The following is a 26,958-nucleotide window of genomic DNA, read 5'->3' on the forward strand; positions in this document are numbered from 1 at the left end:
TCTCCTCACCCTTTCTCCTCACCCTCACCCTTTCTCCTCACCCTTTCTCCTCACCCTCACCCTTTCTCCTCACCCTCACCCTTTCTCCTCACGCTAACCCTTTCTCCTCACCCTAACCCTTTCTCCTCACCCTTTCTCCTCACCCTAACCTTTTCTCCTCACCCTAACCCTTTCTCCTCACCCTAACCCTTTCTCCTCACCCTCACCCTTTCTCTTCACCCTTCCTCCTCACCCTTTCTCCTCTCCCTAACCCTTTCTCCTCACCCTTTCTCCTCACCCTCACCCTTTCTCCTCACCCTCACCCTTTCTCCTCACCCTCACCCTTTCTCCTCACCCTTTCTCCTCACCCTTTCTCCTCACCCTCACCCTTTCTCCTCACCCTTTCTCCTCACCCTCACCCTTTCTCCTCACCCTTTCTCCTCACCCTTTCTCCTCACCCTCACCCTTTCTCCTCACGCTAACCCTTTCTCCTCACCCTAACCCTTTCTCCTCACCCTTTCTCCTCACCCTAACCCTTTCTCCTCACCCTAACCCTTTCTCCTCACCCTAACCCTTTCTCCTCACCCTTTCTACTCACCCTAACCCTTTCTCCTCACCCTAACCCTTTCTCCTCACCCTTTCTCTTCACCCTAACCCTTTCTCCTCACCCTAACCCTTTCTTCACCCTTTCTCCTAACCCTTTCTCCTCACCCTTTCTCCTAACCCTTTCTCCTCACCCTAACCCTTTCTCCTCACCCTAACCCTTTCTCTAACACATGTATCTGACTCTTAACAGGTCCACCTCCAGAGAAGTCAACAGTTTGAGACCAGCCAGGCCATCAGATTCAGCTCTCCCTTCAGTGTGCCTGAGAAACCCCTACCTGAGACTGCTACTCTACGGAATACACAGCACGACAAACATGCACCTGACACTCAGCACCCTGATACACAGAAACCTGATACACAGAACCCTGATACGCCTGGTACACAGAACCCCGGTACACGGAACCCTGATACGCGGAACCCTGATACGCAGAACCCTGATACACAGAACCTTGGTACACAGAACCCTGATACGCCCGGTACACCCCCCTCCGCCCCTCCAGTCCCTAAACCTCGCACCCTGCAGCTCCTCATTGGCCCTGCCCAGTCACACCAGTCTGGCCAACCACAGGTCAGCCTGGTCCCCAGGACCGAAAGCCAATCAGGGACACCGCCTGCCTCCATCAGCCAATCAGAAACACTGATGGATACCAAGTCCCGCCCTGGACAGAGAGATGAGGAGGAGGAGGAGGGGCTCGAGGAGGAGGAGTGGCTAGAGGAGGAGGAGTGGCTGGAGGAGGGGCTAGAGGGGAGGCGGGGCAGCAGTAGTCATGACGATAATGGCAGCGCCACGGCGCTATGTGACCAGACAGCCAATAACACGTCGTCTGATGACTTATACTACGAGTGCAACGAATCAGACCCCACAGAATCCTCGCCGGTGGCCAATGGGGTAACGGCAGAGTTGGGCCGGGTTGACGAGGGTCATCGTCATGGAAACGGGGTCAATGTGATGGCGAGGTTCTCCCAGAGCATGCTGGACCTTCGGCCTGACAGCCAATCAAACGACAGGAGAGTTCTAATGAGCCAATCACAGGACCGAAGGGCTCAACAGACACGGTCACACAGACACATCGGACAGGTGAGACGCCCCACACCGTGGGTTAATGACCCTCACTAGGAGACCAGATTAGACCTAGGGGTCAAAAGGTTAGGGTTAGGACACATGGTCCATGCAGCCAGAGAGTTGATGCAGTGCATTTGGAATGTATTCAGACCCCTAGTCATTTTGTTACGTTAGACTTATTCTAAAATGTATTACATGGATTTTCTTCCCCTCATCAATCTACTCACAATACCCCATAATGACTAAGCAAAAATAGTTGTTATAAATTTTAGCAAATTTATAAAAAATAAAACATGGAAATGTCATGTAAGTATTCAGACCCTTTAATTACTGAAGCACCTTTGGCAGCGATTACAGCCTCTAGTCTTCTTGGGTGTGACGCTACAAGCTTGGCACACCTGTATTTGGGGAGTTTCTCTAATTTCTTCTCTGCAGATCTTCTCAAGCTCTGTCAGGTTGAATGGGGAGCATCGCTGCACAGCTATTTTCAGGTCTCTCCAGAGATGTTCGATCGGGTTCAAGTCCAGGCTCTGGCTGGGCCACTCAAGGACATTGAGACTTGTCCCAAAGCCACTCCTGCGTTGTCCTGTTGGAAGGTGAACCTTCGCCCCAGTCTGAGGTCCAGAGCACTCTGGAGCAGGTTTTCATCAAAGATCTCTCTGTACTTTGCTCCGTTCATCTTTGCCTCGATCCTGACTAGTCCCTGCCGCTGAAAAACATCCCCTCAGCATGATGCTGCCACCACCATGCTTCACCGTAGGGACGGTGCCAGGTTTCCTTCAGACGTGACGCTTGGCATTCAGGCCAAAGAGTTCAATCTTGGTTTCATCAGACCAGAGAATCATGTTTCTCATCGTCTGAGAGTCCTTTAGGTGCCTTTTGGGAAACTCCAAGTGGGCTGTCATGTGCCTTTTACTGAGGAGTGGCTTCCGTCTGGCCGCTCCACCATAAAGGCCTGATTGGTGGAGTGCTGCAGAGACAGTTGTCCTTCTGGAAGGTTCTCCCATGTAAATGTAAATGTAACTCTGGAGCTCTGTCAGCTGAACCATCGGGTTCTTGGTCACCTCCCTGACCAAGGCCCTTCTCCCCCGATTACTCAGTTTGGCCGGGCGGCCAACTCTAGGAAGAGTCTTGGTGGTTCCAAACTTCGTACTTTTTTTTTTTTAAGTCTGTTTTTGCTTTGTCATTATGGGGTATTGTGTGTAGATTGATGAGGGAAAATATGTATTTAATCCATTTTAGAACAAGGCTGTAACGTAACAAAATGTGGAAAATGGGAAGGGGTCTGAATGCTTTCGGAGTACACTATGTTCTGTTGATGCAGCCAGAGAGTTGATATGTCCTGTTGACGCGGCCAAAGAGTTGATATGTCCAGTTCATGTAGCTATTCACACATTTTCTATTGTTGCGTTGAAATGGTATATTATTGGTCCACTGGACCCATCATTACTTTTCTCGGGAAACAGGAAGGAGCTTGGTGGGAAAGTCCCGGGACCTCAGCATGAGGTGTTACTAATTACTTTAATGAGCAGCGGAGAGAGAGAACAATAGCTGTGTGTGAAAGGGAGAGAGGGAGGAAGAGGAGAGGGAGGGAGAGGGAGGAAGAGGAAGAGGAGAGGGAGAGAGGGAGGAAGAGGAGAGAGGGAGGAAGAGGAGAGGGAGGGGAGAGAACAATATAATAGCTGTGTGTGAAAGGGAGAGAGGGAGGAAGAGGAGAGGGAGGGAGGGAACAATATAATAGCTATGTGTGAAAGAGAGAGAGGGAGGAAGGAGAGAGGGAGGAAGAGGGGAGAGAGGGAGGAAGAGGAGAGGGAGGGAGGGAACAATATAATAGCTGTGTGTGAAAGGGAGAGAGGGAGGAGAGAGGGGGAGGAAGAGGAGAGGGAGGGAGTGAGGAAGAGGAGAGGGAGGGAGGGAGGGAGGGAGGGAGGGAGGGGAGAGAACAATATAATAGCTGTGTGTGAAAGGAAGAGAGGGAGGAAGAGGAGAGGGAGAGAGGGAGGAAGAGAGCCCAGCTAGCATCTAACGTGTATTAGGAATGTTCTCCAACTGATTTGACATTGGGAATAGTTCAGAGAACACTAACAAACAACGTTCTACTGTGGTAGTTTCAGTCCTTCAGTATAACGTTTTCTGCAGGTTCTCATGGTTCTATTTAGTCATGTTCCCAGAACGTTCAGAAAACTTTCCCTAAAAACCTCAAGAAAACATTAAAGTTCAAGTAAGGTTCTTTGAATGTTATTTCAAAACGTATACATTCCTGTTCTCAGCGTCAACAAAACTCTCTCTGTCCTCTGTCTTGTTAGGTGTGTTGCCAAGCCCACTAATTGGCCACACCTGATGTTCCATAGAGCTCGTTTCCTTTGAAATGAGGTGTGTTTGAATAGACCTAAAATGAACAGCTTTGTTTGCATTAACAAACATGGCATGTTAGCTACATCCTGGGGGCCAAGTGGACTAATTCCAGGGATGGAAAACACAAGATCGTAGGTTCAAATCTCACTGACGCCGTGTCACAATTAAAAAATAAACTTTTGTTGATTTAATGCCAAAGCAGATAAATATCCATGAGTTCAATCTGTGCTGCCAGTTCAGAACAGTCAAGCTAGCCGTGTTAATAAAAGGCTTATTGAAACATTCACTGAAAGTTTTTAAAGGAAGTTATTGAAAAACCTCCAAATAACCAGACTGTATCACGATTGGCCGGTGTAGGCCGTGATTGGCCCAGCGTAGGCCGGGTTTGGCCGGTGTAGGCCGTGATTGGCCCGGTGTAGTCCGGGTTTGGCCGGTGTAGGCCGTGATTGGCCCGGCGTCGTCCGGGTTTGGCCGGTGTAGGCCGTGATTGGCCCAGCGTAGGCCGTGATTGGCCCGGCGTAGGCCGTGATTGGCCCGGCGTAGGCCGTGATTGGCCCGGCGTAGTCCGGGTTTGGCCGGTGTAGGCCGTGATTGGCCCGGCGTCGGCCGGGTTTGGCCGGTGTAGGCCGTGATTGGCCCGGCGTCGGCCGGGTTTGGCCGGTGTAGGCCGTGATCGGCCCAGTGTAGGCCGGGTTTGGCCGGTGTAGGCCGTGATCGGCCCGGTGTAGTCCGGGTTTGGCCGGTGTAGGCTGTGATCGGCCCGGCGTAGGCCGGGTTTGGCCGGTGTAGGCCGTGATCGGCCCGGTGTAGTCCGGGTTTGGCCGGTGTAGGCCATGATTGGGAGTCCCATAGGGCGGAGCACAATTGGCCCAGTGTTGTCCAGGTTTGGCCGGAACGAGGCAGTTAACCCACAGTTCCTAGGCCGTCATTGTAAATAAGAATTTGTTCTTAACTGATTTGCCCAGTTAAATAAAGGTTAAATACATTTAATAAAGATACATGGGTCTACACATACTGAGACAGAGGAGTGCTGTTTCGCTGTTTCGCTGTCCTGAGCTCACTGGAGCAGGAAACTCTGAGGGCTGTTGATACAAATTACACTTCACTAGCAACAGTGTTGGTTCAGCCCAAGTGATGAGTTGATATAGTGTTACACTTTACTAGCAACAGTGTTGGTTCAGCCCAAGTGATGAGTTGATATAATGTTACACTTCACTAGCAACAGTGTTGGTTCAGCCCAAGTGATGAGTTGATACAATGTTACACTTCACTAGCAACAGTGTTGGTTCAGTCCAAGTGATGAGTTGATACAATGTTACACTTCACTAGCAACAGTGTTGGTCCAGTCCAAGTGATGAGGTGATACAATGTAGCATTTCACTAGCAACAGTGTTGGTCCAGTCCAAGTGATGAGTTGATACAATGTAGCACTTCACTAGTAACAGTGTTGGTTCAGTCCAAGTGATGAGTTGATACAATGTTACACTTCACTAGTTTACGATGGAAGTTCTAGGCCTACTGTATTTTACTAGTTGATGATGGAAGTTCTACTGTATTTTACTAGTTGATGATGGAAGTTCTAGGTCTACTGTATTTTACTAGGGAAGTTCTAGGTCTACTGTATTTTACTAGTTGATGAGGGAAGTTCTAGGCCTACTGTATTTTACTAGTTGATGGTGGAAGTTCTAGGTCTACTGTACTTTACTAGTTGATGGTGGAAGTTCTAGGTCTACTGTATTTTACTAGTTGATGATGGAAGTTCTAGGTCTACTGTATTTTACTAGGGAAGTTCTAGGCCTACTGTATTTTACTAGTTGATGATGGAAGTTCTAGGCCTACTGTATTTTACTAGTTGATGATGGAAGTTCTAGGCCTACTGTATTTTACTAGGGAAGTTCTAGGCCTACTCCATTTTACTAGTTGATGATGGAAGTTCTAGGTCTACTGTATTTTACTAGTTGATGATGGAAGTTCTAGGCCTACTGTATTTTACTAGTTGATGGTGGAAGTTCGAGGTCTACTGTATTTTACTAGGGAAGTTCTAGGTCTACTGTATTTTACTAGTTGATGATGGACGTTCTAGGCCTACTGTATTTTACTAGTTGATGGTGGAAGTTCTAGTCTACTGTATTTTACTAGTTGATGATGGAAGTTCTAGGTCTACTGTATTTTACTAGGGAAGTTCTAGGTCTACTGTATTTTACTAGTTGATGACGGAAGTTCTAGGCCTACTGTATTTTACTAGTTGATGGTGGAAGTTCTAGTCTACTGTATTTTACTAGTTGGTGATGGAAGTTCTAGGCCTACTGTATTTTACTAGTTGGTGATGGAAGTTCTAGGCCTACTGTATTTTACTAGTTGATGATGGAAGTTCTAGGTCTACTGTATTTTACTAGTTGATGATGGAAGTTCTAGGTCTACTGTATTTTACTAGTTGATGATGGAAGTTCTAGGTCTACTGTATTTTACTAGTTGATGATGGAAGTTCTAGGTCTACTGTATTTTACTAGGGAAGTTCTAGGTCTACTGTATTTTACTAGTTGATGATGGAAGTTCTAGGTCTACTGTATTTTACTAGTTGATGATGGAAGTTCTAGGCCTACTGTATTTTACTAGTTGATGGTGGAAGTTCTAGGTCTACTGTATTTTACTAGTTGGTGATGGAAGTTCTAGGCCTACTGTATTTTACTAGTTGATGGTGGAAGTTCTAGGTCTACTGTATTTTACTAGGGAAGTTCTAGGTCTACTGTATTTTACTAGGGAAGTTCTAGGTCTACTGTATTTTACTAGTTGATGATGGAAGTTCTAGGCCTACTGTATTTTACTAGTTGGTGATGGAAGTTCTAGGCCTACTGTATGTTACTAGTTGATGGTGGAAGTTCTAGGTCTACTGTATTTTACTAGTTGATGGTGGAAGTTCTAGGTCTACTGTATTTTACTAGTTGATGATGGAAGTTCTAGGTCTACTGTATTTTACTAGGGAAGTTCTAGGTCTACTGTATTTTACTAGTTGATGATGGAAGTTCTAGGCCTACTGTATTTTACTAGTTGATGATGGAAGTTCTAGGTCTACTGTATTTTACTAGTTGATGATGGAAGTTTAGGTCTAGTGTATTTTACTAGTTGATGATGGAAGTTCTAGGTCTACTGTATTTTACTAGTTGATGATGGAAGTTCTAGGCCTACTGTATTTTACTAGTTGATGGAAGTTCTAGGCCTACTGTATTTTACTAGTTGATGATGGAAGTTCTACTGTATTTTACTAGTTGATGATGGAAGTTCTACTGTATTTTACTAGTTGATGATGGAAGTTCTACTGTATTTTACTAGTTGATGATGGAAGTTCTAGGTCTACTGTATTTTACTAGTTGATGATGGAAGTTCTACTGTATTTTACTAGTTGATGATGGAAGTTCTACTGTATTTTACTAGTTGATGATGGAAGTTCTAGGCCTACTGTATTTTACTAGGGAAGTTCTAGGCCTACTGTATTTTACTAGTTGATGATGGAAGTTCTAGGTCTACTGTATTTTACTCGAAGTTCTAGGCCTACTGTATTTTACTAGTTGATGATGGAAGTTTTAGGCCTACTGTATTTTACTAGTTGATGATGGAGGTTCTAGGCCTACTGTATTTTACTAGTTGATGATGGAAGTTCTAGGTCTGCTGTATTTTACTAGTTGATGATGGAAGTTCTAGGCCTGCTCTATTTTACTAGTTGATGATGGAAGTTCTAGGCCTACTGTATTTTACTAATTGATGATGGAAGTTCTAGGTCTACTGTATTTTACTAGTTGATGATGGAAGTTCTAGGCCTACTGTATTTTACTCGTTGATGATGGACGTTCTAGGCCTACTGTATTTTACTAGTTGATGGTGGAAGTTCTAGGTCTACTGTATTTTACTAGTTGGTGATGGAAGTTCTAGGCCTACTGTATTTTACTAGTTGATGGTGGAAGTTCTAGGTCTACTGTATTTTACTAGGGAAGTTCTAGGTCTACTGTAATTTACTAGTTGATGATGGAAGTTCTAGGCCTACTGTATTTTACTAGTTGGTGATGGAAGTTCTAGGCCTACTGTATGTTACTAGTTGATGGTGGAAGTTCTAGGTCTACTGTATTTTACTAGTTGATGGAAGTTCTAGGTCTACTGTATTTTACTAGTTGATGATGGAAGTTCTACTGTATTTTACTAGTTGATGATGGAAGTTCTACTGTATTTTACTAGTTGATGATGGAAGTTCTAGGTCTACTGTATTTTACTAGGGAAGTTCTAGGTCTACTGTATTTTACTAGTTGATGATGGAAGTTCTAGGCCTACTGTATTTTACTAGTTGATTATGGAAGTTCTAGGCCTACTGTATTTTACTAGTTGATGATGGAAGTTCTAGGCCTACTGTATTTTACTAGTTGATGATGGAAGTTTAGGTCTACTGTATTTTACTAGTTGATGATGGAAGTTCTAGGTCTACTGTATTTTACTAGTTGATGGAAGTTCTAGGCCTACTGTATTTTACTAGTTGATGATGGAAGTTCTACTGTATTTTACTAGTTGATGATGGAAGTTCTACTGTATTTTACTAGTTGATGATGGAAGTTCTACTGTATTTTACTAGTTGATGATGGAAGTTCTAGGTCTACTGTATTTTACTAGTTGATGATGGAAGTTCTACTGTATTTTACTAGTTGATGATGGAAGTTCTACTGTATTTTACTAGTTGATGATGGAAGTTCTACTGTATTTTACTAGTTGATGATGGAAGTTCTAGGCCTACTGTATTTTACTAGGGAAGTTCTAGGCCTACTGTATTTTACTAGTTGATGATGGAAGTTCTAGGTCTACTGTATTTTACTCGGGAAGTTCTAGGCCTACTGTATTTTACTAGTTGATGATGGAAGTTTTAGGCCTACTGTATTTTACTAGTTGATGATGGAGGTTCTAGGCCTACTGTATTTTACTAGTTGATGATGGAAATTCTAGGTCTGCTGTATTTTACTAGTTGATGATGGAAGTTCTAGGCCTGCTCTATTTTACTAGTTGATGATGGAAGTTCTAGGCCTACTGTATTTTACTAATTGATGATGGAAGTTCTAGGTCTACTGTATTTTACTAGTTGATGATGGAATTTCTAGGCCTACTGTATTTTACTAGTTGATGGTGGAAGTTCTAGTCTACTGTATTTTACTAGTTGATGATGGAAGTTCTAGGCCTACTGTATTTTACTAGTTGATGATGGACGTTCTAGGCCTACTGTATTTTACTAGTTGATGGTTGAAGTTCTATTCTACTGTATTTTACTAGTTGATGATGGAAGTTCTAGGTCTTCTGTATTTTACTAGGGAAGTTCTAGGGTCTACTGTATTTTACTAGTTGATGACGGAAGTTCTAGGCCTACTGTATTTTACTAGTTGATGGTGGAAGTTCTAGTCTACTGTATTTTACTAGTTGGTGATGGAAGTTCTAGGCCTACTGTATTTTACTAGTTGATGATGGAAGTTCTAGGCCTACTGTATTTTACTAGTTGATGATGGAAGTTCAATGTCTACTGTATTTTACTAGTTGATGATGGAAGTTCTAGGTCTACTGTATTTTACTAGTTGATGATGGAAGTTCTAGGTCTACTGTATTTTACTAGGGAAGTTCTAGGTCTACTGTATTTTACTAGTTGATGATGGAAGTTCTAGGCCTACTGTATTTTACTAGTTGATGGTGGAAGTTCTAGGTCTACTGTATTTTACTAGTTGGTGATGGAAGTTCTAGGCCTACTGTATTTTACTAGTTGATGGTGGAAGTTCTAGGTCTACTGTATATTACTAGTTGATGATGGAAGTTCTAGGTCTACTGTATTTTACTAGGGAATTTCTAGGTCTACTGTATTTTACTAGTTGGTGATGGAAGTTCTAAGCCTACTGTATTTTACTAGTTGATGATGGAAGTTCTAGGTCTACTGTATTTTACTAGTTGATGATGGAAGTTTAGGTCTACTGTATTTTACTAGTTGATGATGGAAGTTGTAGGTCTACTGTATTTTACTAGTTGATGATGGAAGTTCTAGGCCTACTGTATTTTACTAGTTGATGGAAGTTCTAGGCCTACTGTATTTTACTAGTTGATGATGGAAGTTCTACTGTATTTTACTAGTTGATGATGGAAGTTCTACTGTATTTTACTAGTTAATGATGGAAGTTCTACTGTATTTTACTAGTTGATGATGGAAGTTCTACTGTATTTTACTAGTTGATGATGGAAGTTCTAGGCCTACTGTATTTTACTAGTTGATGAGTGGAAGTTCTAGGTCTACTGTATTTTACTAGGGAAGTTCTAGGTCTACTGTATTTTACTAGTTGGATGAATGGAAGTTCTAAGGCCTACTGTATTTTACTAGTTGATGAGTGGAAGTTCTAGGTCTACTGTATTTTACTAGTTGGTGATGGAAGTTCTAGGCCTACTGTATTTTACTAGTTGATGGTGGAAGTTCTAGGTCTACTGTATTTTACTAGTTGATGATGGAAGTTCTAGGTCTACTGTATTTTACTAGGGAAGTTCTAGGTCTACTGTATTTTACTAGTTGATGATGGAAGTTCTAGGCCTACTGTATTTTACTAGTTGATGATGGAAGTTCTAGGCCTACTGTATTTTACTAGTTGATGATGGAAGTTCTAGGTCTACTGTATTTTACTAGTTGATGATGGAAGTTCTAGGTCTACTGTATTTTACAAGTTGATGATGGAAGTTCTAGGCCTACTGTATTTTACTAGTTGATGGTGGAAGTTCGAGGTCTACTGTATTTTACTAGGGAAGTTCTAGGTCTACTGTATTTTACTAGTTGATGATGGACGTTCTAGGCCTACTGTATTTTACTAGTTGATGGTGGAAGTTCTAGTCTACTGTATTTTACTAGTTGATGATGGAAGTTCTAGGTCTACTGTATTTTACTAGGGAAGTTCTAGGTCTACTGTATTTTACTAGTTGATGACGGAAGTTCTAGGCCTACTGTATTTTACTAGTTGATGGTGGAAGTTCTAGTCTACTGTATTTTACTAGTTGGTGATGGAAGTTCTAGGCCTACTGTATTTTACTAGTTGGTGATGGAAGTTCTAGGCCTACTGTATTTTACTAGTTGATGATGGAAGTTCTACTGTATTTTACTAGTTGATGATGGAAGTTCTACTGTATTTTACTAGTTAATGATGGAAGTTCTACTGTATTTTACTAGTTGATGATGGAAGTTCTACTGTATTTTACTAGTTGATGATGGAAGTTCTACTGTATTTTACTAGTTGATGATGGAAGTTCTAGGTCTACTGTATTTTACTAGTTGATGATGGAAGTTCTACTGTATTTTACTAGTTGATGATGGAAGTTCTACTGTATTTTACTAGTTGATGATGGAAGTTCTAGGTCTACTGTATTTTACTAGTTGATGATGGAAGTTCTAGGTCTACTGTATTTTACTAGTTGATGATGGAAGTTCTAGGTCTACTGTATTTTACTAGTTGATGATGGAAGTTCTAGGTCTACTGTATTTTACTAGGGAAGTTCTAGGTCTACTGTATTTTACTAGTTGATAATGGAAGTTCTAGGCCTACTGTATTTTACTAGTTGATGGTGGAAGTTCTAGGTCTACTGTATTTTACTAGTTGGTGATGGAAGTTCTAGGCCTACTGTATTTTACTAGTTGATGGTGGAAGTTCTAGGTCTACTGTATTTTACTAGTTGATGATGGAAGTTCTAGGTCTACTGTATTTTACTAGGGAAGTTCTAGGTCTACTGTATTTTACTAGTTGATGATGGAAGTTCTAGGCCTACTGTATTTTACTAGTTGATGATGGAAGTTCTAGGCCTACTGTATTTTACTAGTTGATGATGGAAGTTCTAGGTCTACTGTATTTTACTAGTTGATGATGGAAGTTCTAGGTCTACTGTATTTTACAAGTTGATGATGGAAGTTCTAGGCCTACTGTATTTTACTAGTTGATGGTGGAAGTTCGAGGTCTACTGTATTTTACTAGGGAAGTTCTAGGTCTACTGTATTTTACTAGTTGATGATGGACGTTCTAGGCCTACTGTATTTTACTAGTTGATGGTGGAAGTTCTAGTCTACTGTATTTTACTAGTTGATGATGGAAGTTCTAGGTCTACTGTATTTTACTAGGGAAGTTCTAGGTCTACTGTATTTTACTAGTTGATGACGGAAGTTCTAGGCCTACTGTATTTTACTAGTTGATGGTGGAAGTTCTAGTCTACTGTATTTTACTAGTTGGTGATGGAAGTTCTAGGCCTACTGTATTTTACTAGTTGGTGATGGAAGTTCTAGGCCTACTGTATTTTACTAGTTGATGATGGAAGTTCTAGGTCTACTGTATTTTACTAGTTGATGATGGAAGTTCTAGGTCTACTGTATTTTACTAGTTGATGATGGAAGTTCTAGGTCTACTGTATTTTACTAGGGAAGTTCTAGGTCTACTGTATTTTACTAGTTGATGATGGAAGTTCTAGGTCTACTGTATTTTACTAGTTGATGATGGAAGTTCTAGGCCTACTGTATTTTACTAGTTGATGGTGGAAGTTCTAGGTCTACTGTATTTTACTAGTTGGTGATGGAAGTTCTAGGCCTACTGTATTTTACTAGTTGATGGTGGAAGTTCTAGGTCTACTGTATTTTACTAGTTGATGATGGAAGTTCTAGGTCTACTGTATTTTACTAGGGAAGTTCTAGGTCTACTGTATTTTACTAGTTGATGATGGAAGTTCTAGGCCTACTGTATTTTACTAGTTGGTGATGGAAGTTCTAGGCCTACTGTATGTTACTAGTTGATGGTGGAAGTTCTAGGTCTACTGTATTTTACTAGTTGATGGAAGTTCTAGGTCTACTGTATTTTACTAGTTGATGATGGAAGTTCTAGGTCTACTGTATTTTACTACGGAAGTTCTAGGTCTACTGTATTTTACTAGTTGATGATGGAAGTTCTAGGCCTACTGTATTTTACTAGTTGATGATGGAAGTTCTAGGCCTACTGTATTTTACTAGTTGATGATGGAAGTTCTAGGTCTACTGTATTTTACTAGTTGATGATGGAAGTTTAGGTCTACTGTATTTTACTAGTTGATGATGGAAGTTCTAGGTCTACTGTATTTTACTAGGGAAGTTCTAGGTCTACTGTATTTTACTAGTTGATGATGGAAGTTCTAGGTCTACTGTATTTTACTAGTTGATGATGGAAGTTCTAGGCCTACTGTATTTTACTAGTTGATGGTGGAAGTTCTAGGTCTACTGTATTTTACTAGGGAAGTTCTAGGTCTACTGTATTTTACTAGTTGATGATGGACGTTCTAGGCCTACTGTATTTTACTAGTTGATGGTGGAAGTTCTAGTCTACTGTATTTTACTAGTTGATGATGGAAGTTCTAGGTCTACTGTATTTTACTAGGGAAGTTCTAGGTCTACTGTATTTTACTAGTTGATGACGGAAGTTCTAGGCCTACTGTATTTTACTAGTTGATGGTGGAAGTTCTAGTCTACTGTATTTTACTAGTTGGTGATGGAAGTTCTAGGCCTACTGTATTTTACTAGTTGGTGATGGAAGTTCTAGGCCTACTGTATTTTACTAGTTGATGATGGAAGTTCTACTGTATTTTACTAGTTGATGATGGAAGTTCTACTGTATTTTACTAGTTAATGATGGAAGTTCTACTGTATTTTACTAGTTGATGATGGAAGTTCTACTGTATTTTACTAGTTGATGATGGAAGTTCTACTGTATTTTACTAGTTGATGATGGAAGTTCTAGGTCTACTGTATTTTACTAGTTGATGATGGAAGTTCTACTGTATTTTACTAGTTGATGATGGAAGTTCTACTGTATTTTACTAGTTGATGATGGAAGTTCTAGGTCTACTGTATTTTACTAGTTGATGATGGAAGTTCTAGGTCTACTGTATTTTACTAGTTGATGATGGAAGTTCTAGGTCTACTGTATTTTACTAGTTGATGATGGAAGTTCTAGGTCTACTGTATTTTACTAGGGAAGTTCTAGGTCTACTGTATTTTACTAGTTGATAATGGAAGTTCTAGGCCTACTGTATTTTACTAGTTGATGGTGGAAGTTCTAGGTCTACTGTATTTTACTAGTTGGTGATGGAAGTTCTAGGCCTACTGTATTTTACTAGTTGATGGTGGAAGTTCTAGGTCTACTGTATTTTACTAGTTGATGATGGAAGTTCTAGGTCTACTGTATTTTACTAGGGAAGTTCTAGGTCTACTGTATTTTACTAGTTGATGATGGAAGTTCTAGGCCTACTGTATTTTACTAGTTGATGATGGAAGTTCTAGGCCTACTGTATTTTACTAGTTGATGATGGAAGTTCTAGGTCTACTGTATTTTACTAGTTGATGATGGAAGTTCTAGGTCTACTGTATTTTACAAGTTGATGATGGAAGTTCTAGGCCTACTGTATTTTACTAGTTGATGGTGGAAGTTCGAGGTCTACTGTATTTTACTAGGGAAGTTCTAGGTCTACTGTATTTTACTAGTTGATGATGGACGTTCTAGGCCTACTGTATTTTACTAGTTGATGGTGGAAGTTCTAGTCTACTGTATTTTACTAGTTGATGATGGAAGTTCTAGGTCTACTGTATTTTACTAGGGAAGTTCTAGGTCTACTGTATTTTACTAGTTGATGACGGAAGTTCTAGGCCTACTGTATTTTACTAGTTGATGGTGGAAGTTCTAGTCTACTGTATTTTACTAGTTGGTGATGGAAGTTCTAGGCCTACTGTATTTTACTAGTTGGTGATGGAAGTTCTAGGCCTACTGTATTTTACTAGTTGATGATGGAAGTTCTAGGTCTACTGTATTTTACTAGTTGATGATGGAAGTTCTAGGTCTACTGTATTTTACTAGTTGATGATGGAAGTTCTAGGTCTACTGTATTTTACTAGGGAAGTTCTAGGTCTACTGTATTTTACTAGTTGATGATGGAAGTTCTAGGTCTACTGTATTTTACTAGTTGATGATGGAAGTTCTAGGCCTACTGTATTTTACTAGTTGATGGTGGAAGTTCTAGGTCTACTGTATTTTACTAGTTGGTGATGGAAGTTCTAGGCCTACTGTATTTTACTAGTTGATGGTGGAAGTTCTAGGTCTACTGTATTTTACTAGTTGATGATGGAAGTTCTAGGTCTACTGTATTTTACTAGGGAAGTTCTAGGTCTACTGTATTTTACTAGTTGATGATGGAAGTTCTAGGCCTACTGTATTTTACTAGTTGGTGATGGAAGTTCTAGGCCTACTGTATGTTACTAGTTGATGGTGGAAGTTCTAGGTCTACTGTATTTTACTAGTTGATGGAAGTTCTAGGTCTACTGTATTTTACTAGTTGATGATGGAAGTTCTAGGTCTACTGTATTTTACTACGGAAGTTCTAGGTCTACTGTATTTTACTAGTTGATGATGGAAGTTCTAGGCCTACTGTATTTTACTAGTTGATGATGGAAGTTCTAGGCCTACTGTATTTTACTAGTTGATGATGGAAGTTCTAGGTCTACTGTATTTTACTAGTTGATGATGGAAGTTCTAGGTCTACTGTATTTTACTAGTTGATGATGGAAGTTCTAGGCCTACTGTATTTTACTATTTGATGGAAGTTCTAGGCCTACTGTATTTTACTAGTTGATGATGGAAGTTCTACTGTATTTTACTAGTTGATGATGGAAGTTCTACTGTATTTTACTAGTTGATGATGGAAGTTCTACTGTATTTTACTAGTTGATGATGGAAGTTCTACTGTATTTTACTAGTTGATGATGGAAGTTCTAGGTCTACTGTATTTTACTAGTTGATGATGGAAGTTCTAGGTCTACTGTATTTTACTAGTTGATGGAAGTTCTAGGTCTACTGTATTTTACTAGTTGATGATGGAAGTTCTAGGTCTACTGTATTTTACTAGGGAAGTTCTAGGTCTACTGTATTTTACTAGTTGATGATGGAAGTTCTAAGCCTACTGTATTTTACTAGTTGATGATGGAAGTTCTAGGTCTACTGTATTTTACTAGTTGATGATGGAAGTTTAGGTCTACTGTATTTTACTAGTTGATGATGGAAGTTCTACTGTATTTTACTAGTTGATGATGGAAGTTCTACTGTATTTTACTAGTTAATGATGGAAGTTCTACTGTATTTTACTAGTTGATGATGGAAGTTCTACTGTATTTTACTAGTTGATGATGGAAGTTCTACTGTATTTTACTAGTTGATGATGGAAGTTCTACTGTATTTTACTAGTTGATGATGGAAGTTCTACTGTATTTTACTAGTTGATGATGGAAGTTCTACTGTATTTTACTAGTTGATGATGGAAGTTCTAGGTCTACTGTATTTTACTAGTTGATGATGGAAGTTCTAGGTCTACTGTATTTTACTAGTTGATGATGGAAGTTCTAGGTCTACTGTATTTTACTAGGGAAGTTCTAGGTCTACTGTATTTTACTAGTTGATAATGGAAGTTCTAGGCCTACTGTATTTTACTAGTTGATGGTGGAAGTTCTAGGTCTACTGTATTTTACTAGTTGGTGATGGAAGTTCTAGGCCTACTGTATTTTACTAGTTGATGGTGGAAGTTCTAGGTCTACAGTATTTTACTAGTTGATGATGGATGTTCTAGGTCTACTGTATTTTACTAGGGAAGTTCTAGGTCTACTGTATTTTACTAGTTGATGATGGAAGTTCTAGGCCTACTGTATTTTACTAGTTGATGATGGAAGTTCTAGGCCTACTGTATTTTACTAGTTGATGATGGAAGTTCTAGGTCTACTGTATTTTACTAGTTGATGATGGAAGTTCTAGGTCTACTGTATTTTACTAGTTGATGATGGAAGTTCTAGGCCTACTGTATTTTACTAGGGAAGTTCGAGGTCTACTGTATTTTACTAGTTGATGATGGAAGTTCTAGGCCTACTGTATTTTACTAGTTGGTGATGGAAGTTCTAGGCCTACTGTATGTTACTAGTTGATGGTGGAAGTTCTAGGTCTACTGTATTTTACTAGTTGATGGAAGTTCTAGGTCTACTGTATTTTACTAGTTGATGATGGAAGTTCTAGGTCTACTGTATTTTACTACGGAAGTTCTAGGTCTACTGTATTTTACTAGTTGATGATGGAAGTTCTAGGCCTACTGTATTTTACTAGTTGATGATGGAAGTTCTAGGCCTACTGTATTTTACTAGTTGATGATGGAAGTTCTAGGTCTACTGTATTTTACTAGTTGATGATGGAAGTTTAGGTCTACTGTATTTTACTAGTTGATGATGGAAGTTCTAGGTCTACTGTATTTTACTAGGGAAGTTCTAGGTCTACTGTATTTTACTAGTTGATGATGGAAGTTCTAGGTCTACTGTATTTTACTAGTTGATGATGGAAGTTCTAGGCCTACTGTATTTTACTAGTTGATGGTGGAAGTTCTAGGTCTACTGTATTTTACTAGGGAAGTTCTAGGTCTACTGTATTTTACTAGTTGATGATGGACGTTCTAGGCCTACTGTATTTTACTAGTTGATGGTGGAAGTTCTAGTCTACTGTATTTTACTAGTTGATGATGGAAGTTCTAGGTCTACTGTATTTTACTAGGGAAGTTCTAGGTCTACTGTATTTTACTAGTTGATGACGGAAGTTCTAGGCCTACTGTATTTTACTAGTTGATGGTGGAAGTTCTAGTCTACTGTATTTTACTAGTTGGTGATGGAAGTTCTAGGCCTACTGTATTTTACTAGTTGGTGATGGAAGTTCTAGGCCTACTGTATTTTACTAGTTGATGATGGAAGTTCTACTGTATTTTACTAGTTGATGATGGAAGTTCTACTGTATTTTACTAGTTAATGATGGAAGTTCTACTGTATTTTACTAGTTGATGATGGAAGTTCTACTGTATTTTACTAGTTGATGATGGAAGTTCTACTGTATTTTACTAGTTGATGATGGAAGTTCTAGGTCTACTGTATTTTACTAGTTGATGATGGAAGTTCTACTGTATTTTACTAGTTGATGATGGAAGTTCTACTGTATTTTACTAGTTGATGATGGAAGTTCTAGGTCTACTGTATTTTACTAGTTGATGATGGAAGTTCTAGGTCTACTGTATTTTACTAGTTGATGATGGAAGTTCTAGGTCTACTGTATTTTACTAGTTGATGATGGAAGTTCTAGGTCTACTGTATTTTACTAGGGAAGTTCTAGGTCTACTGTATTTTACTAGTTGATAATGGAAGTTCTAGGCCTACTGTATTTTACTAGTTGATGGTGGAAGTTCTAGGTCTACTGTATTTTACTAGTTGGTGATGGAAGTTCTAGGCCTACTGTATTTTACTAGTTGATGGTGGAAGTTCTAGGTCTACTGTATTTTACTAGTTGATGATGGAAGTTCTAGGTCTACTGTATTTTACTAGGGAAGTTCTAGGTCTACTGTATTTTACTAGTTGATGATGGAAGTTCTAGGCCTACTGTATTTTACTAGTTGATGATGGAAGTTCTAGGCCTACTGTATTTTACTAGTTGATGATGGAAGTTCTAGGTCTACTGTATTTTACTAGTTGATGATGGAAGTTCTAGGTCTACTGTATTTTACAAGTTGATGATGGAAGTTCTAGGCCTACTGTATTTTACTAGTTGATGGTGGAAGTTCGAGGTCTACTGTATTTTACTAGGGAAGTTCTAGGTCTACTGTATTTTACTAGTTGATGATGGACGTTCTAGGCCTACTGTATTTTACTAGTTGATGGTGGAAGTTCTAGTCTACTGTATTTTACTAGTTGATGATGGAAGTTCTAGGTCTACTGTATTTTACTAGGGAAGTTCTAGGTCTACTGTATTTTACTAGTTGATGACGGAAGTTCTAGGCCTACTGTATTTTACTAGTTGATGGTGGAAGTTCTAGTCTACTGTATTTTACTAGTTGGTGATGGAAGTTCTAGGCCTACTGTATTTTACTAGTTGGTGATGGAAGTTCTAGGCCTACTGTATTTTACTAGTTGATGATGGAAGTTCTAGGTCTACTGTATTTTACTAGTTGATGATGGAAGTTCTAGGTCTACTGTATTTTACTAGTTGATGATGGAAGTTCTAGGTCTACTGTATTTTACTAGGGAAGTTCTAGGTCTACTGTATTTTACTAGTTGATGATGGAAGTTCTAGGTCTACTGTATTTTACTAGTTGATGATGGAAGTTCTAGGCCTACTGTATTTTACTAGTTGATGGTGGAAGTTCTAGGTCTACTGTATTTTACTAGTTGGTGATGGAAGTTCTAGGCCTACTGTATTTTACTAGTTGATGGTGGAAGTTCTAGGTCTACTGTATTTTACTAGTTGATGATGGAAGTTCTAGGTCTACTGTATTTTACTAGGGAAGTTCTAGGTCTACTGTATTTTACTAGTTGATGATGGAAGTTCTAGGCCTACTGTATTTTACTAGTTGGTGATGGAAGTTCTAGGCCTACTGTATGTTACTAGTTGATGGTGGAAGTTCTAGGTCTACTGTATTTTACTAGTTGATGGAAGTTCTAGGTCTACTGTATTTTACTAGTTGATGATGGAAGTTCTAGGTCTACTGTATTTTACTACGGAAGTTCTAGGTCTACTGTATTTTACTAGTTGATGATGGAAGTTCTAGGCCTACTGTATTTTACTAGTTGATGATGGAAGTTCTAGGCCTACTGTATTTTACTAGTTGATGATGGAAGTTCTAGGTCTACTGTATTTTACTAGTTGATGATGGAAGTTTAGGTCTACTGTATTTTACTAGTTGATGATGGAAGTTCTAGGTCTACTGTATTTTACTAGTTGATGATGGAAGTTCTAGGCCTACTGTATTTTACTATTTGATGGAAGTTCTAGGCCTACTGTATTTTACTAGTTGATGATGGAAGTTCTACTGTATTTTACTAGTTGATGATGGAAGTTCTACTGTATTTTACTAGTTGATGATGGAAGTTCTACTGTATTTTACTAGTTGATGATGGAAGTTCTACTGTATTTTACTAGTTGATGATGGAAGTTCTAGGTCTACTGTATTTTACTAGTTGATGATGGAAGTTCTAGGTCTACTGTATTTTACTAGTTGATGGAAGTTCTAGGTCTACTGTATTTTACTAGTTGATGATGGAAGTTCTAGGTCTACTGTATTTTACTAGGGAAGTTCTAGGTCTACTGTATTTTACTAGTTGATGATGGAAGTTCTAAGCCTACTGTATTTTACTAGTTGATGATGGAAGTTCTAGGTCTACTGTATTTTACTAGTTGATGATGGAAGTTTAGGTCTACTGTATTTTACTAGTTGATGATGGAAGTTCTACTGTATTTTACTAGTTGATGATGGAAGTTCTACTGTATTTTACTAGTTAATGATGGAAGTTCTACTGTATTTTACTAGTTGATGATGGAAGTTCTACTGTATTTTACTAGTTGATGATGGAAGTTCTACTGTATTTTACTAGTTGATGATGGAAGTTCTACTGTATTTTACTAGTTGATGATGGAAGTTCTACTGTATTTTACTAGTTGATGATGGAAGTTCTACTGTATTTTACTAGTTGATGATGGAAGTTCTAGGTCTACTGTATTTTACTAGTTGATGATGGAAGTTCTAGGTCTACTGTATTTTACTAGTTGATGATGGAAGTTCTAGGTCTACTGTATTTTACTAGGGAAGTTCTAGGTCTACTGTATTTTACTAGTTGATAATGGAAGTTCTAGGCCTACTGTATTTTACTAGTTGATGGTGGAAGTTCTAGGTCTACTGTATTTTACTAGTTGGTGATGGAAGTTCTAGGCCTACTGTATTTTACTAGTTGATGGTGGAAGTTCTAGGTCTACAGTATTTTACTAGTTGATGATGGATGTTCTAGGTCTACTGTATTTTACTAGGGAAGTTCTAGGTCTACTGTATTTTACTAGTTGATGATGGAAGTTCTAGGCCTACTGTATTTTACTAGTTGATGATGGAAGTTCTAGGCCTACTGTATTTTACTAGTTGATGATGGAAGTTCTAGGTCTACTGTATTTTACTAGTTGATGATGGAAGTTCTAGGTCTACTGTATTTTACTAGTTGATGATGGAAGTTCTAGGCCTACTGTATTTTACTAGTTGATGGTGGAAGTTCGAGGTCTACTGTATTTTACTAGGGAAGTTCTAGGTCTACTGTATTTTACTAGTTGATGATGGACGTTCTAGGCCTACTGTATTTTACTAGTTGATGGTGGAAGTTCTAGTCTACTGTATTTTACTAGTTGATGATGGAAGTTCTAGGTCTACTGTATTTTACTAGGGAAGTTCTAGGTCTACTGTATTTTACTAGTTGATGACGGAAGTTCTAGGCCTACTGTATTTTACTAGTTGATGGTGGAAGTTCTAGTCTACTGTATTTTACTAGTTGGTGATGGAAGTTCTAGGCCTACTGTATTTTACTAGTTGGTGATGGAAGTTCTAGGCCTACTGTATTTTACTAGTTGATGATGGAAGTTCTAGGTCTACTGTATTTTACTAGTTGATGATGGAAGTTCTAGGTCTACTGTATTTTACTAGTTGATGATGGAAGTTCTAGGTCTACTGTATTTTACTAGTTGATGATGGAAGTTCTAGGTCTACTGTATTTTACTAGGGAAGTTCTAGGTCTACTGTATTTTACTAGTTGATGATGGAAGTTCTAGGTCTACTGTATTTTACTAGTTGATGATGGAAGTTCTAGGCCTACTGTATTTTACTAGTCGATGGTGGAAGTTCTAGGTCTACTGTATTTTACTAGTTGGTGATGGAAGTTCTAGGCCTACTGTATTTTACTAGTTGATGGTGGAAGTTCTAGGTCTACTGTATTTTACTAGTTGATGATGGAAGTTCTAGGTCTACTGTATTTTACTAGGGAAGTTCTAGGTCTACTGTATTTTACTAGTTGATGATGGAAGTTCTAGGCCTACTGTATTTTACTAGTTGGTGATGGAAGTTCTAGGCCTACTGTATGTTACTAGTTGATGGTGGAAGTTCTAGGTCTACTGTATTTTACTAGTTGATGGAAGTTCTAGGTCTACTGTATTTTACTAGTTGATGATGGAAGTTCTAGGTCTACTGTATTTTACTACGGAAGTTCTAGGTCTACTGTATTTTACTAGTTGATGATGGAAGTTCTAGGCCTACTGTATTTTACTAGTTGATGATGGAAGTTCTAGGCCTACTGTATTTTACTAGTTGATGATGGAAGTTCTAGGTCTACTGTATTTTACTAGTTGATGATGGAAGTTTAGGTCTACTGTATTTTACTAGTTGATGATGGAAGTTCTAGGTCTACTGTATTTTACTAGTTGATGATGGAAGTTCTAGGCCTACTGTATTTTACTATTTGATGGAAGTTCTAGGCCTACTGTATTTTACTAGATGATGATGGAAGTTCTACTGTATTTTACTTGTTGATGATGGAAGTTCTAGGTCTACTGTATTTTACTAGTTGATGATGGAAGTTCTAGGCCTACTGTATTTTACTAGTTGATGGAAGTTCTAGGCCTACTGTATTTTACTAGTTGATGATGGAAGTTCTACTGTATTTTACTATTTGATGATAGAAGTTCTACTGTATTTTACTAGTTGATGGAAGTTCTAGGCCTACTGTATTTTACTAGTTGATGATGGAAGTTCTACTGTATTTTACTATTTGATGATAGAAGTTCTACTGTATTTTACTAGTTGATGATGGAAGTTCTAGGTCTACTGTATTTTACTAGTTGATGATGGAAGTTCTAGGTCTACTGTATTTTACTAGTTGATGATGGAAGTTCTAGGCCTACTGTATTTTACTAGTTGATGGTGGAAGTTCGAGGTCTACTGTATTTTACTAGGGAAGTTCTAGGTCTACTGTATTTTACTAGTTGATGATGGACGTTCTAGGCCTACTGTATTTTACTAGTTGATGGTGGAAGTTCTAGTCTACTGTATTTTACTAGTTGATGATGGAAGTTCTAGGTCTACTGTATTTTACTAGGGAAGTTCTAGGTCTACTGTATTTTACTAGTTGATGACGGAAGTTCTAGGCCTACTGTATTTTACTAGTTGATGGTGGAAGTTCTAGGTCTACTGTATTTTACTAGTTGATGATGGAAGTTCTAGGTCTACTGTATTTTACTAGGGAAGTTCTAGGCCTACTGTATTTTACTAGTTGATGGTGGAAGTTCTAGGTCTACTGTATTTTACTAGTTGGTGATGGAAGTTCTAGGCCTACTGTATTTTACTAGTTGATGGTGGAAGTTCTAGGTCTACTGTATTTTACTAGTTGATGATGGAAGTTCTAGGTCTACTGTATTTTACTAGGGAAGTTCTAGGTCTACTGTATTTTACTAGTTGATGATGGAAGTTCTAGGCCTACTGTATTTTACTAGTTGGTGATGGAAGTTCTAGGCCTACTGTATGTTACTAGTTGATGGTGGAAGTTCTAGGTCTACTGTATTTTACTAGTTGATGATGGAAGTTCTAGGTCTACTGTATTTTACTACGGAAGTTCTAGGTCTACTGTATTTTACTAGTTGATGATGGAAGTTCTAGGCCTACTGTATTTTACTAGTTGATGATGGAAGTTCTAGGCCTACTGTATTTTACTAGTTGATGATGGAAGTTCTAGGTCTACTGTATTTTACTAGTTGATGATGGAAGTTTAGGTCTACTGTATTTTACTAGTTGATGATGGAAGTTCTAGGTCTACTGTATTTTACTAGTTGATGATGGAAGTTCTAGGTCTACTGTATTTTACTAGTTGATGATGGAAGTTTAGGTCTACTGTATTTTACTAGTTGATGATGGAAGTTCTAGGTCTACTGTATTTTACTATTTGATGGAAGTTCTAGGCCTACTGTATTTTACTAGTTGATGATGGAAGTTCTACTGTATTTTACTAGTTGATGATGGAAGTTCTACTGTATTTTACTAGTTGATGATGGAAGTTCTACTGTATTTTACTAGTTGATGATGGAAGTTCTACTGTATTTTACTAGTTGATGATGGAAGTTCTAGGTCTACTGTATTTTACTAGTTGATGATGGAAGTTCTACTGTATTTTACTAGTTGATGATGGAAGTTCTACTGTATTTTACTAGTTGATGATGGAAGTTCTACTGTATTTTACTAGTTGATGATGGAAGTTCTAGGCCTACTGTATTTTACTATTTGATGGAAGTTCTAGGCCTACTGTATTTTACTAGTTGATGATGGAAGTTCTACTGTATTTTACTAGTTGATGATGGAAGTTCTACTGTATTTTACTAGTTGATGATGGAAGTTCTACTGTATTTTACTAGTTGATGATGGAAGTTCTACTGTATTTTACTAGTTGATGATGGAAGTTCTAGGTCTACTGTATTTTACTAGTTGATGATGGAAGTTCTACTGTATTTTACTAGTTGATGATGGAAGTTCTACTGTATTTTACTAGTTGATGATGGAAGTTCTACTGTATTTTACTAGTTGATGATGGAAGTTCTAGGCCTACTGTATTTTACTAGGGAAGTTCTAGGCCTACTGTATTTTACTAGTTGATGATGGAAGTTCTAGGTCTACTGTATTTTACTCGGGAAGTTCTAGGCCTACTGTATTTTACTAGTTGATGATGGAAGTTCTAGGTCTACTGTATTTTACTACGGAAGTTCTAGGTCTACTGTATTTTACTAGTTGATGATGGAAGTTCTAGGCCTACTGTATTTTACTAGTTGATGATGGAAGTTCTAGGCCTACTGTATTTTACTAGTTGATGATGGAAGTTCTAGGTCTACTGTATTTTACTAGTTGATGATGGAAGTTTAGGTCTACTGTATTTTACTAGTTGATGATGGAAGTTCTAGGTCTACTGTATTTTACTAGTTGATGATGGAAGTTCTAGGCCTACTGTATTTTACTATTTGATGGAAGTTCTAGGCCTACTGTATTTTACTAGTTGATGATGGAAGTTCTACTGTTTTTTACTAGTTGATGATGGAAGTTCTACTGTATTTTACTAGTTGATGATGGAAGTTCTACTGTATTTTACTAGTTGATGATGGAAGTTCTACTGTATTTTACTAGTTGATGATGGAAGTTCTAGGTCTACTGTATTTTACTAGTTGATGATGGAAGTTCTACTGTATTTTACTAGTTGATGATGGAAGTTCTACTGTATTTTACTAGTTGATGATGGAAGTTCTACTGTATTTTACTAGTTGATGATGGAAGTTCTAGGCCTACTGTATTTTACTAGGGAAGTTCTAGGCCTACTGTATTTTACTAGTTGATGATGGAAGTTCTAGGTCTACTGTATTTTACTCGGGAAGTTCTAGGCCTACTGTATTTTACTAGTTGATGATGGAAGTTCTAGGTCTACTGTATTTTACTACGGAAGTTCTAGGTCTACTGTATTTTACTAGTTGATGATGGAAGTTCTAGGCCTACTGTATTTTACTAGTTGATGATGGAAGTTCTAGGCCTACTGTATTTTACTAGTTGATGATGGAAGTTCTAGGTCTACTGTATTTTACTAGTTGATGATGGAAGTTTAGGTCTACTGTATTTTACTAGTTGATGATGGAAGTTCTAGGTCTACTGTATTTTACTAGTTGATGATGGAAGTTCTAGGCCTACTGTATTTTACTATTTGATGGAAGTTCTAGGCCTACTGTATTTTACTAGTTGATGATGGAAGTTCTACTGTTTTTTACTAGTTGATGATGGAAGTTCTACTGTATTTTACTAGTTGATGATGGAAGTTCTACTGTATTTTACTAGTTGATGATGGAAGTTCTACTGTATTTTACTAGTTGATGATGGAAGTTCTAGGTCTACTGTATTTTACTAGTTGATGATGGAAGTTCTAGGTCTACTGTATTTTACTAGTTGATGGAAGTTCTAGGTCTACTGTATTTTACTAGTTGATGATGGAAGTTCTAGGTCTACTGTATTTTACTAGTGAAGTTCTAGGTCTACTGTATTTTACTAGTTGATGATGGAAGTTCTAAGCCTACTGTATTTTACTAGTTGATGATGGAAGTTCTAGGTCTACTGTATTTTACTAGTTGATGATGGAAGTTTAGGTCTACTGTATTTTACTAGTTGATGATGGAAGTTGTAGGTCTACTGTATTTTACTAGTTGATGATGGAAGTTCTAGGCCTACTGTATTTTACTAGTTGATGGAAGTTCTAGGCCTACTGTATTTTACTAGTTGATGATGGAAGTTCTACTGTATTTTACTAGTTGATGATGGAAGTTCTACTGTATTTTACTAGTTAATGATGGAAGTTCTACTGTATTTTACTAGTTGATGATGGAAGTTCTACTGTATTTTACTAGTTGATGATGGAAGTTCTACTGTATTTTACTAGTTGATGATGGAAGTTCTAGGTCTACTGTATTTTACTAGTTGATGATGGAAGTTCTACTGTATTTTACTAGTTGATGATGGAAGTTCTACTGTATTTTACTAGTTGATGATGGAAGTTCTAGGTCTACTGTATTTTACTAGTTGATGATGGAAGTTCTAGGTCTACTGTATTTTACTAGTTGATGATGGAAGTTCTAGGTCTACTGTATTTTACTAGTTGATGATGGAAGTTCTAGGTCTACTGTATTTTACTAGGGAAGTTCTAGGTCTACTGTATTTTACTAGTTGATAATGGAAGTTCTAGGCCTACTGTATTTTACTAGTTGATGGTGGAAGTTCTAGGTCTACTGTATTTTACTAGTTGGTGATGGAAGTTCTAGGCCTACTGTATTTTACTAGTTGATGGTGGAAGTTCTAGGTCTACTGTATTTTACTAGTTGATGATGGATGTTCTAGGTCTACTGTATTTTACTAGGGAAGTTCTAGGTCTACTGTATTTTACTAGTTGATGATGGAAGTTCTAGGCCTACTGTATTTTACTAGTTGATGATGGAAGTTCTAGGTCTACTGTATTTTACTAGTTG

The 26,958-nt window shown here is 38.4% G+C and overlaps 2 protein-coding genes across 4 annotated transcripts in view; one reads left to right on the forward strand and one right to left on the reverse strand.

Moving 5' to 3' along the window:
- LOC106594745 (sodium/mannose cotransporter SLC5A10) overlaps window positions 1-26,958 on the reverse strand; it is a 516,766-nt gene that overhangs the window by 315,749 nt on the left and 174,059 nt on the right. The gene's annotated exons all lie outside the window — the stretch shown is intronic.
- Window positions 1-26,958, forward strand: part of LOC106591573 (protein FAM83G) — a 145,243-nt gene that overhangs the window by 21,716 nt on the left and 96,569 nt on the right. For both annotated transcript variants that reach the window (XM_045690469.2, XM_045690470.2), the window contains exon 5: window positions 776-1,663. In XM_045690469.2, coding sequence (XP_045546425.1) covers window positions 776-1,663 — 888 coding nt within the window. The remainder of the gene's footprint in view (window positions 1-775; window positions 1,664-26,958) is intronic.

The sequence above is a fragment of the Salmo salar genome, chromosome 12 (assembly GCF_965601325.2).
Source record: "Salmo salar chromosome 12, fSalSal1, whole genome shotgun sequence".
Lineage (NCBI taxonomy): Eukaryota > Metazoa > Chordata > Actinopteri > Salmoniformes > Salmonidae > Salmo > Salmo salar.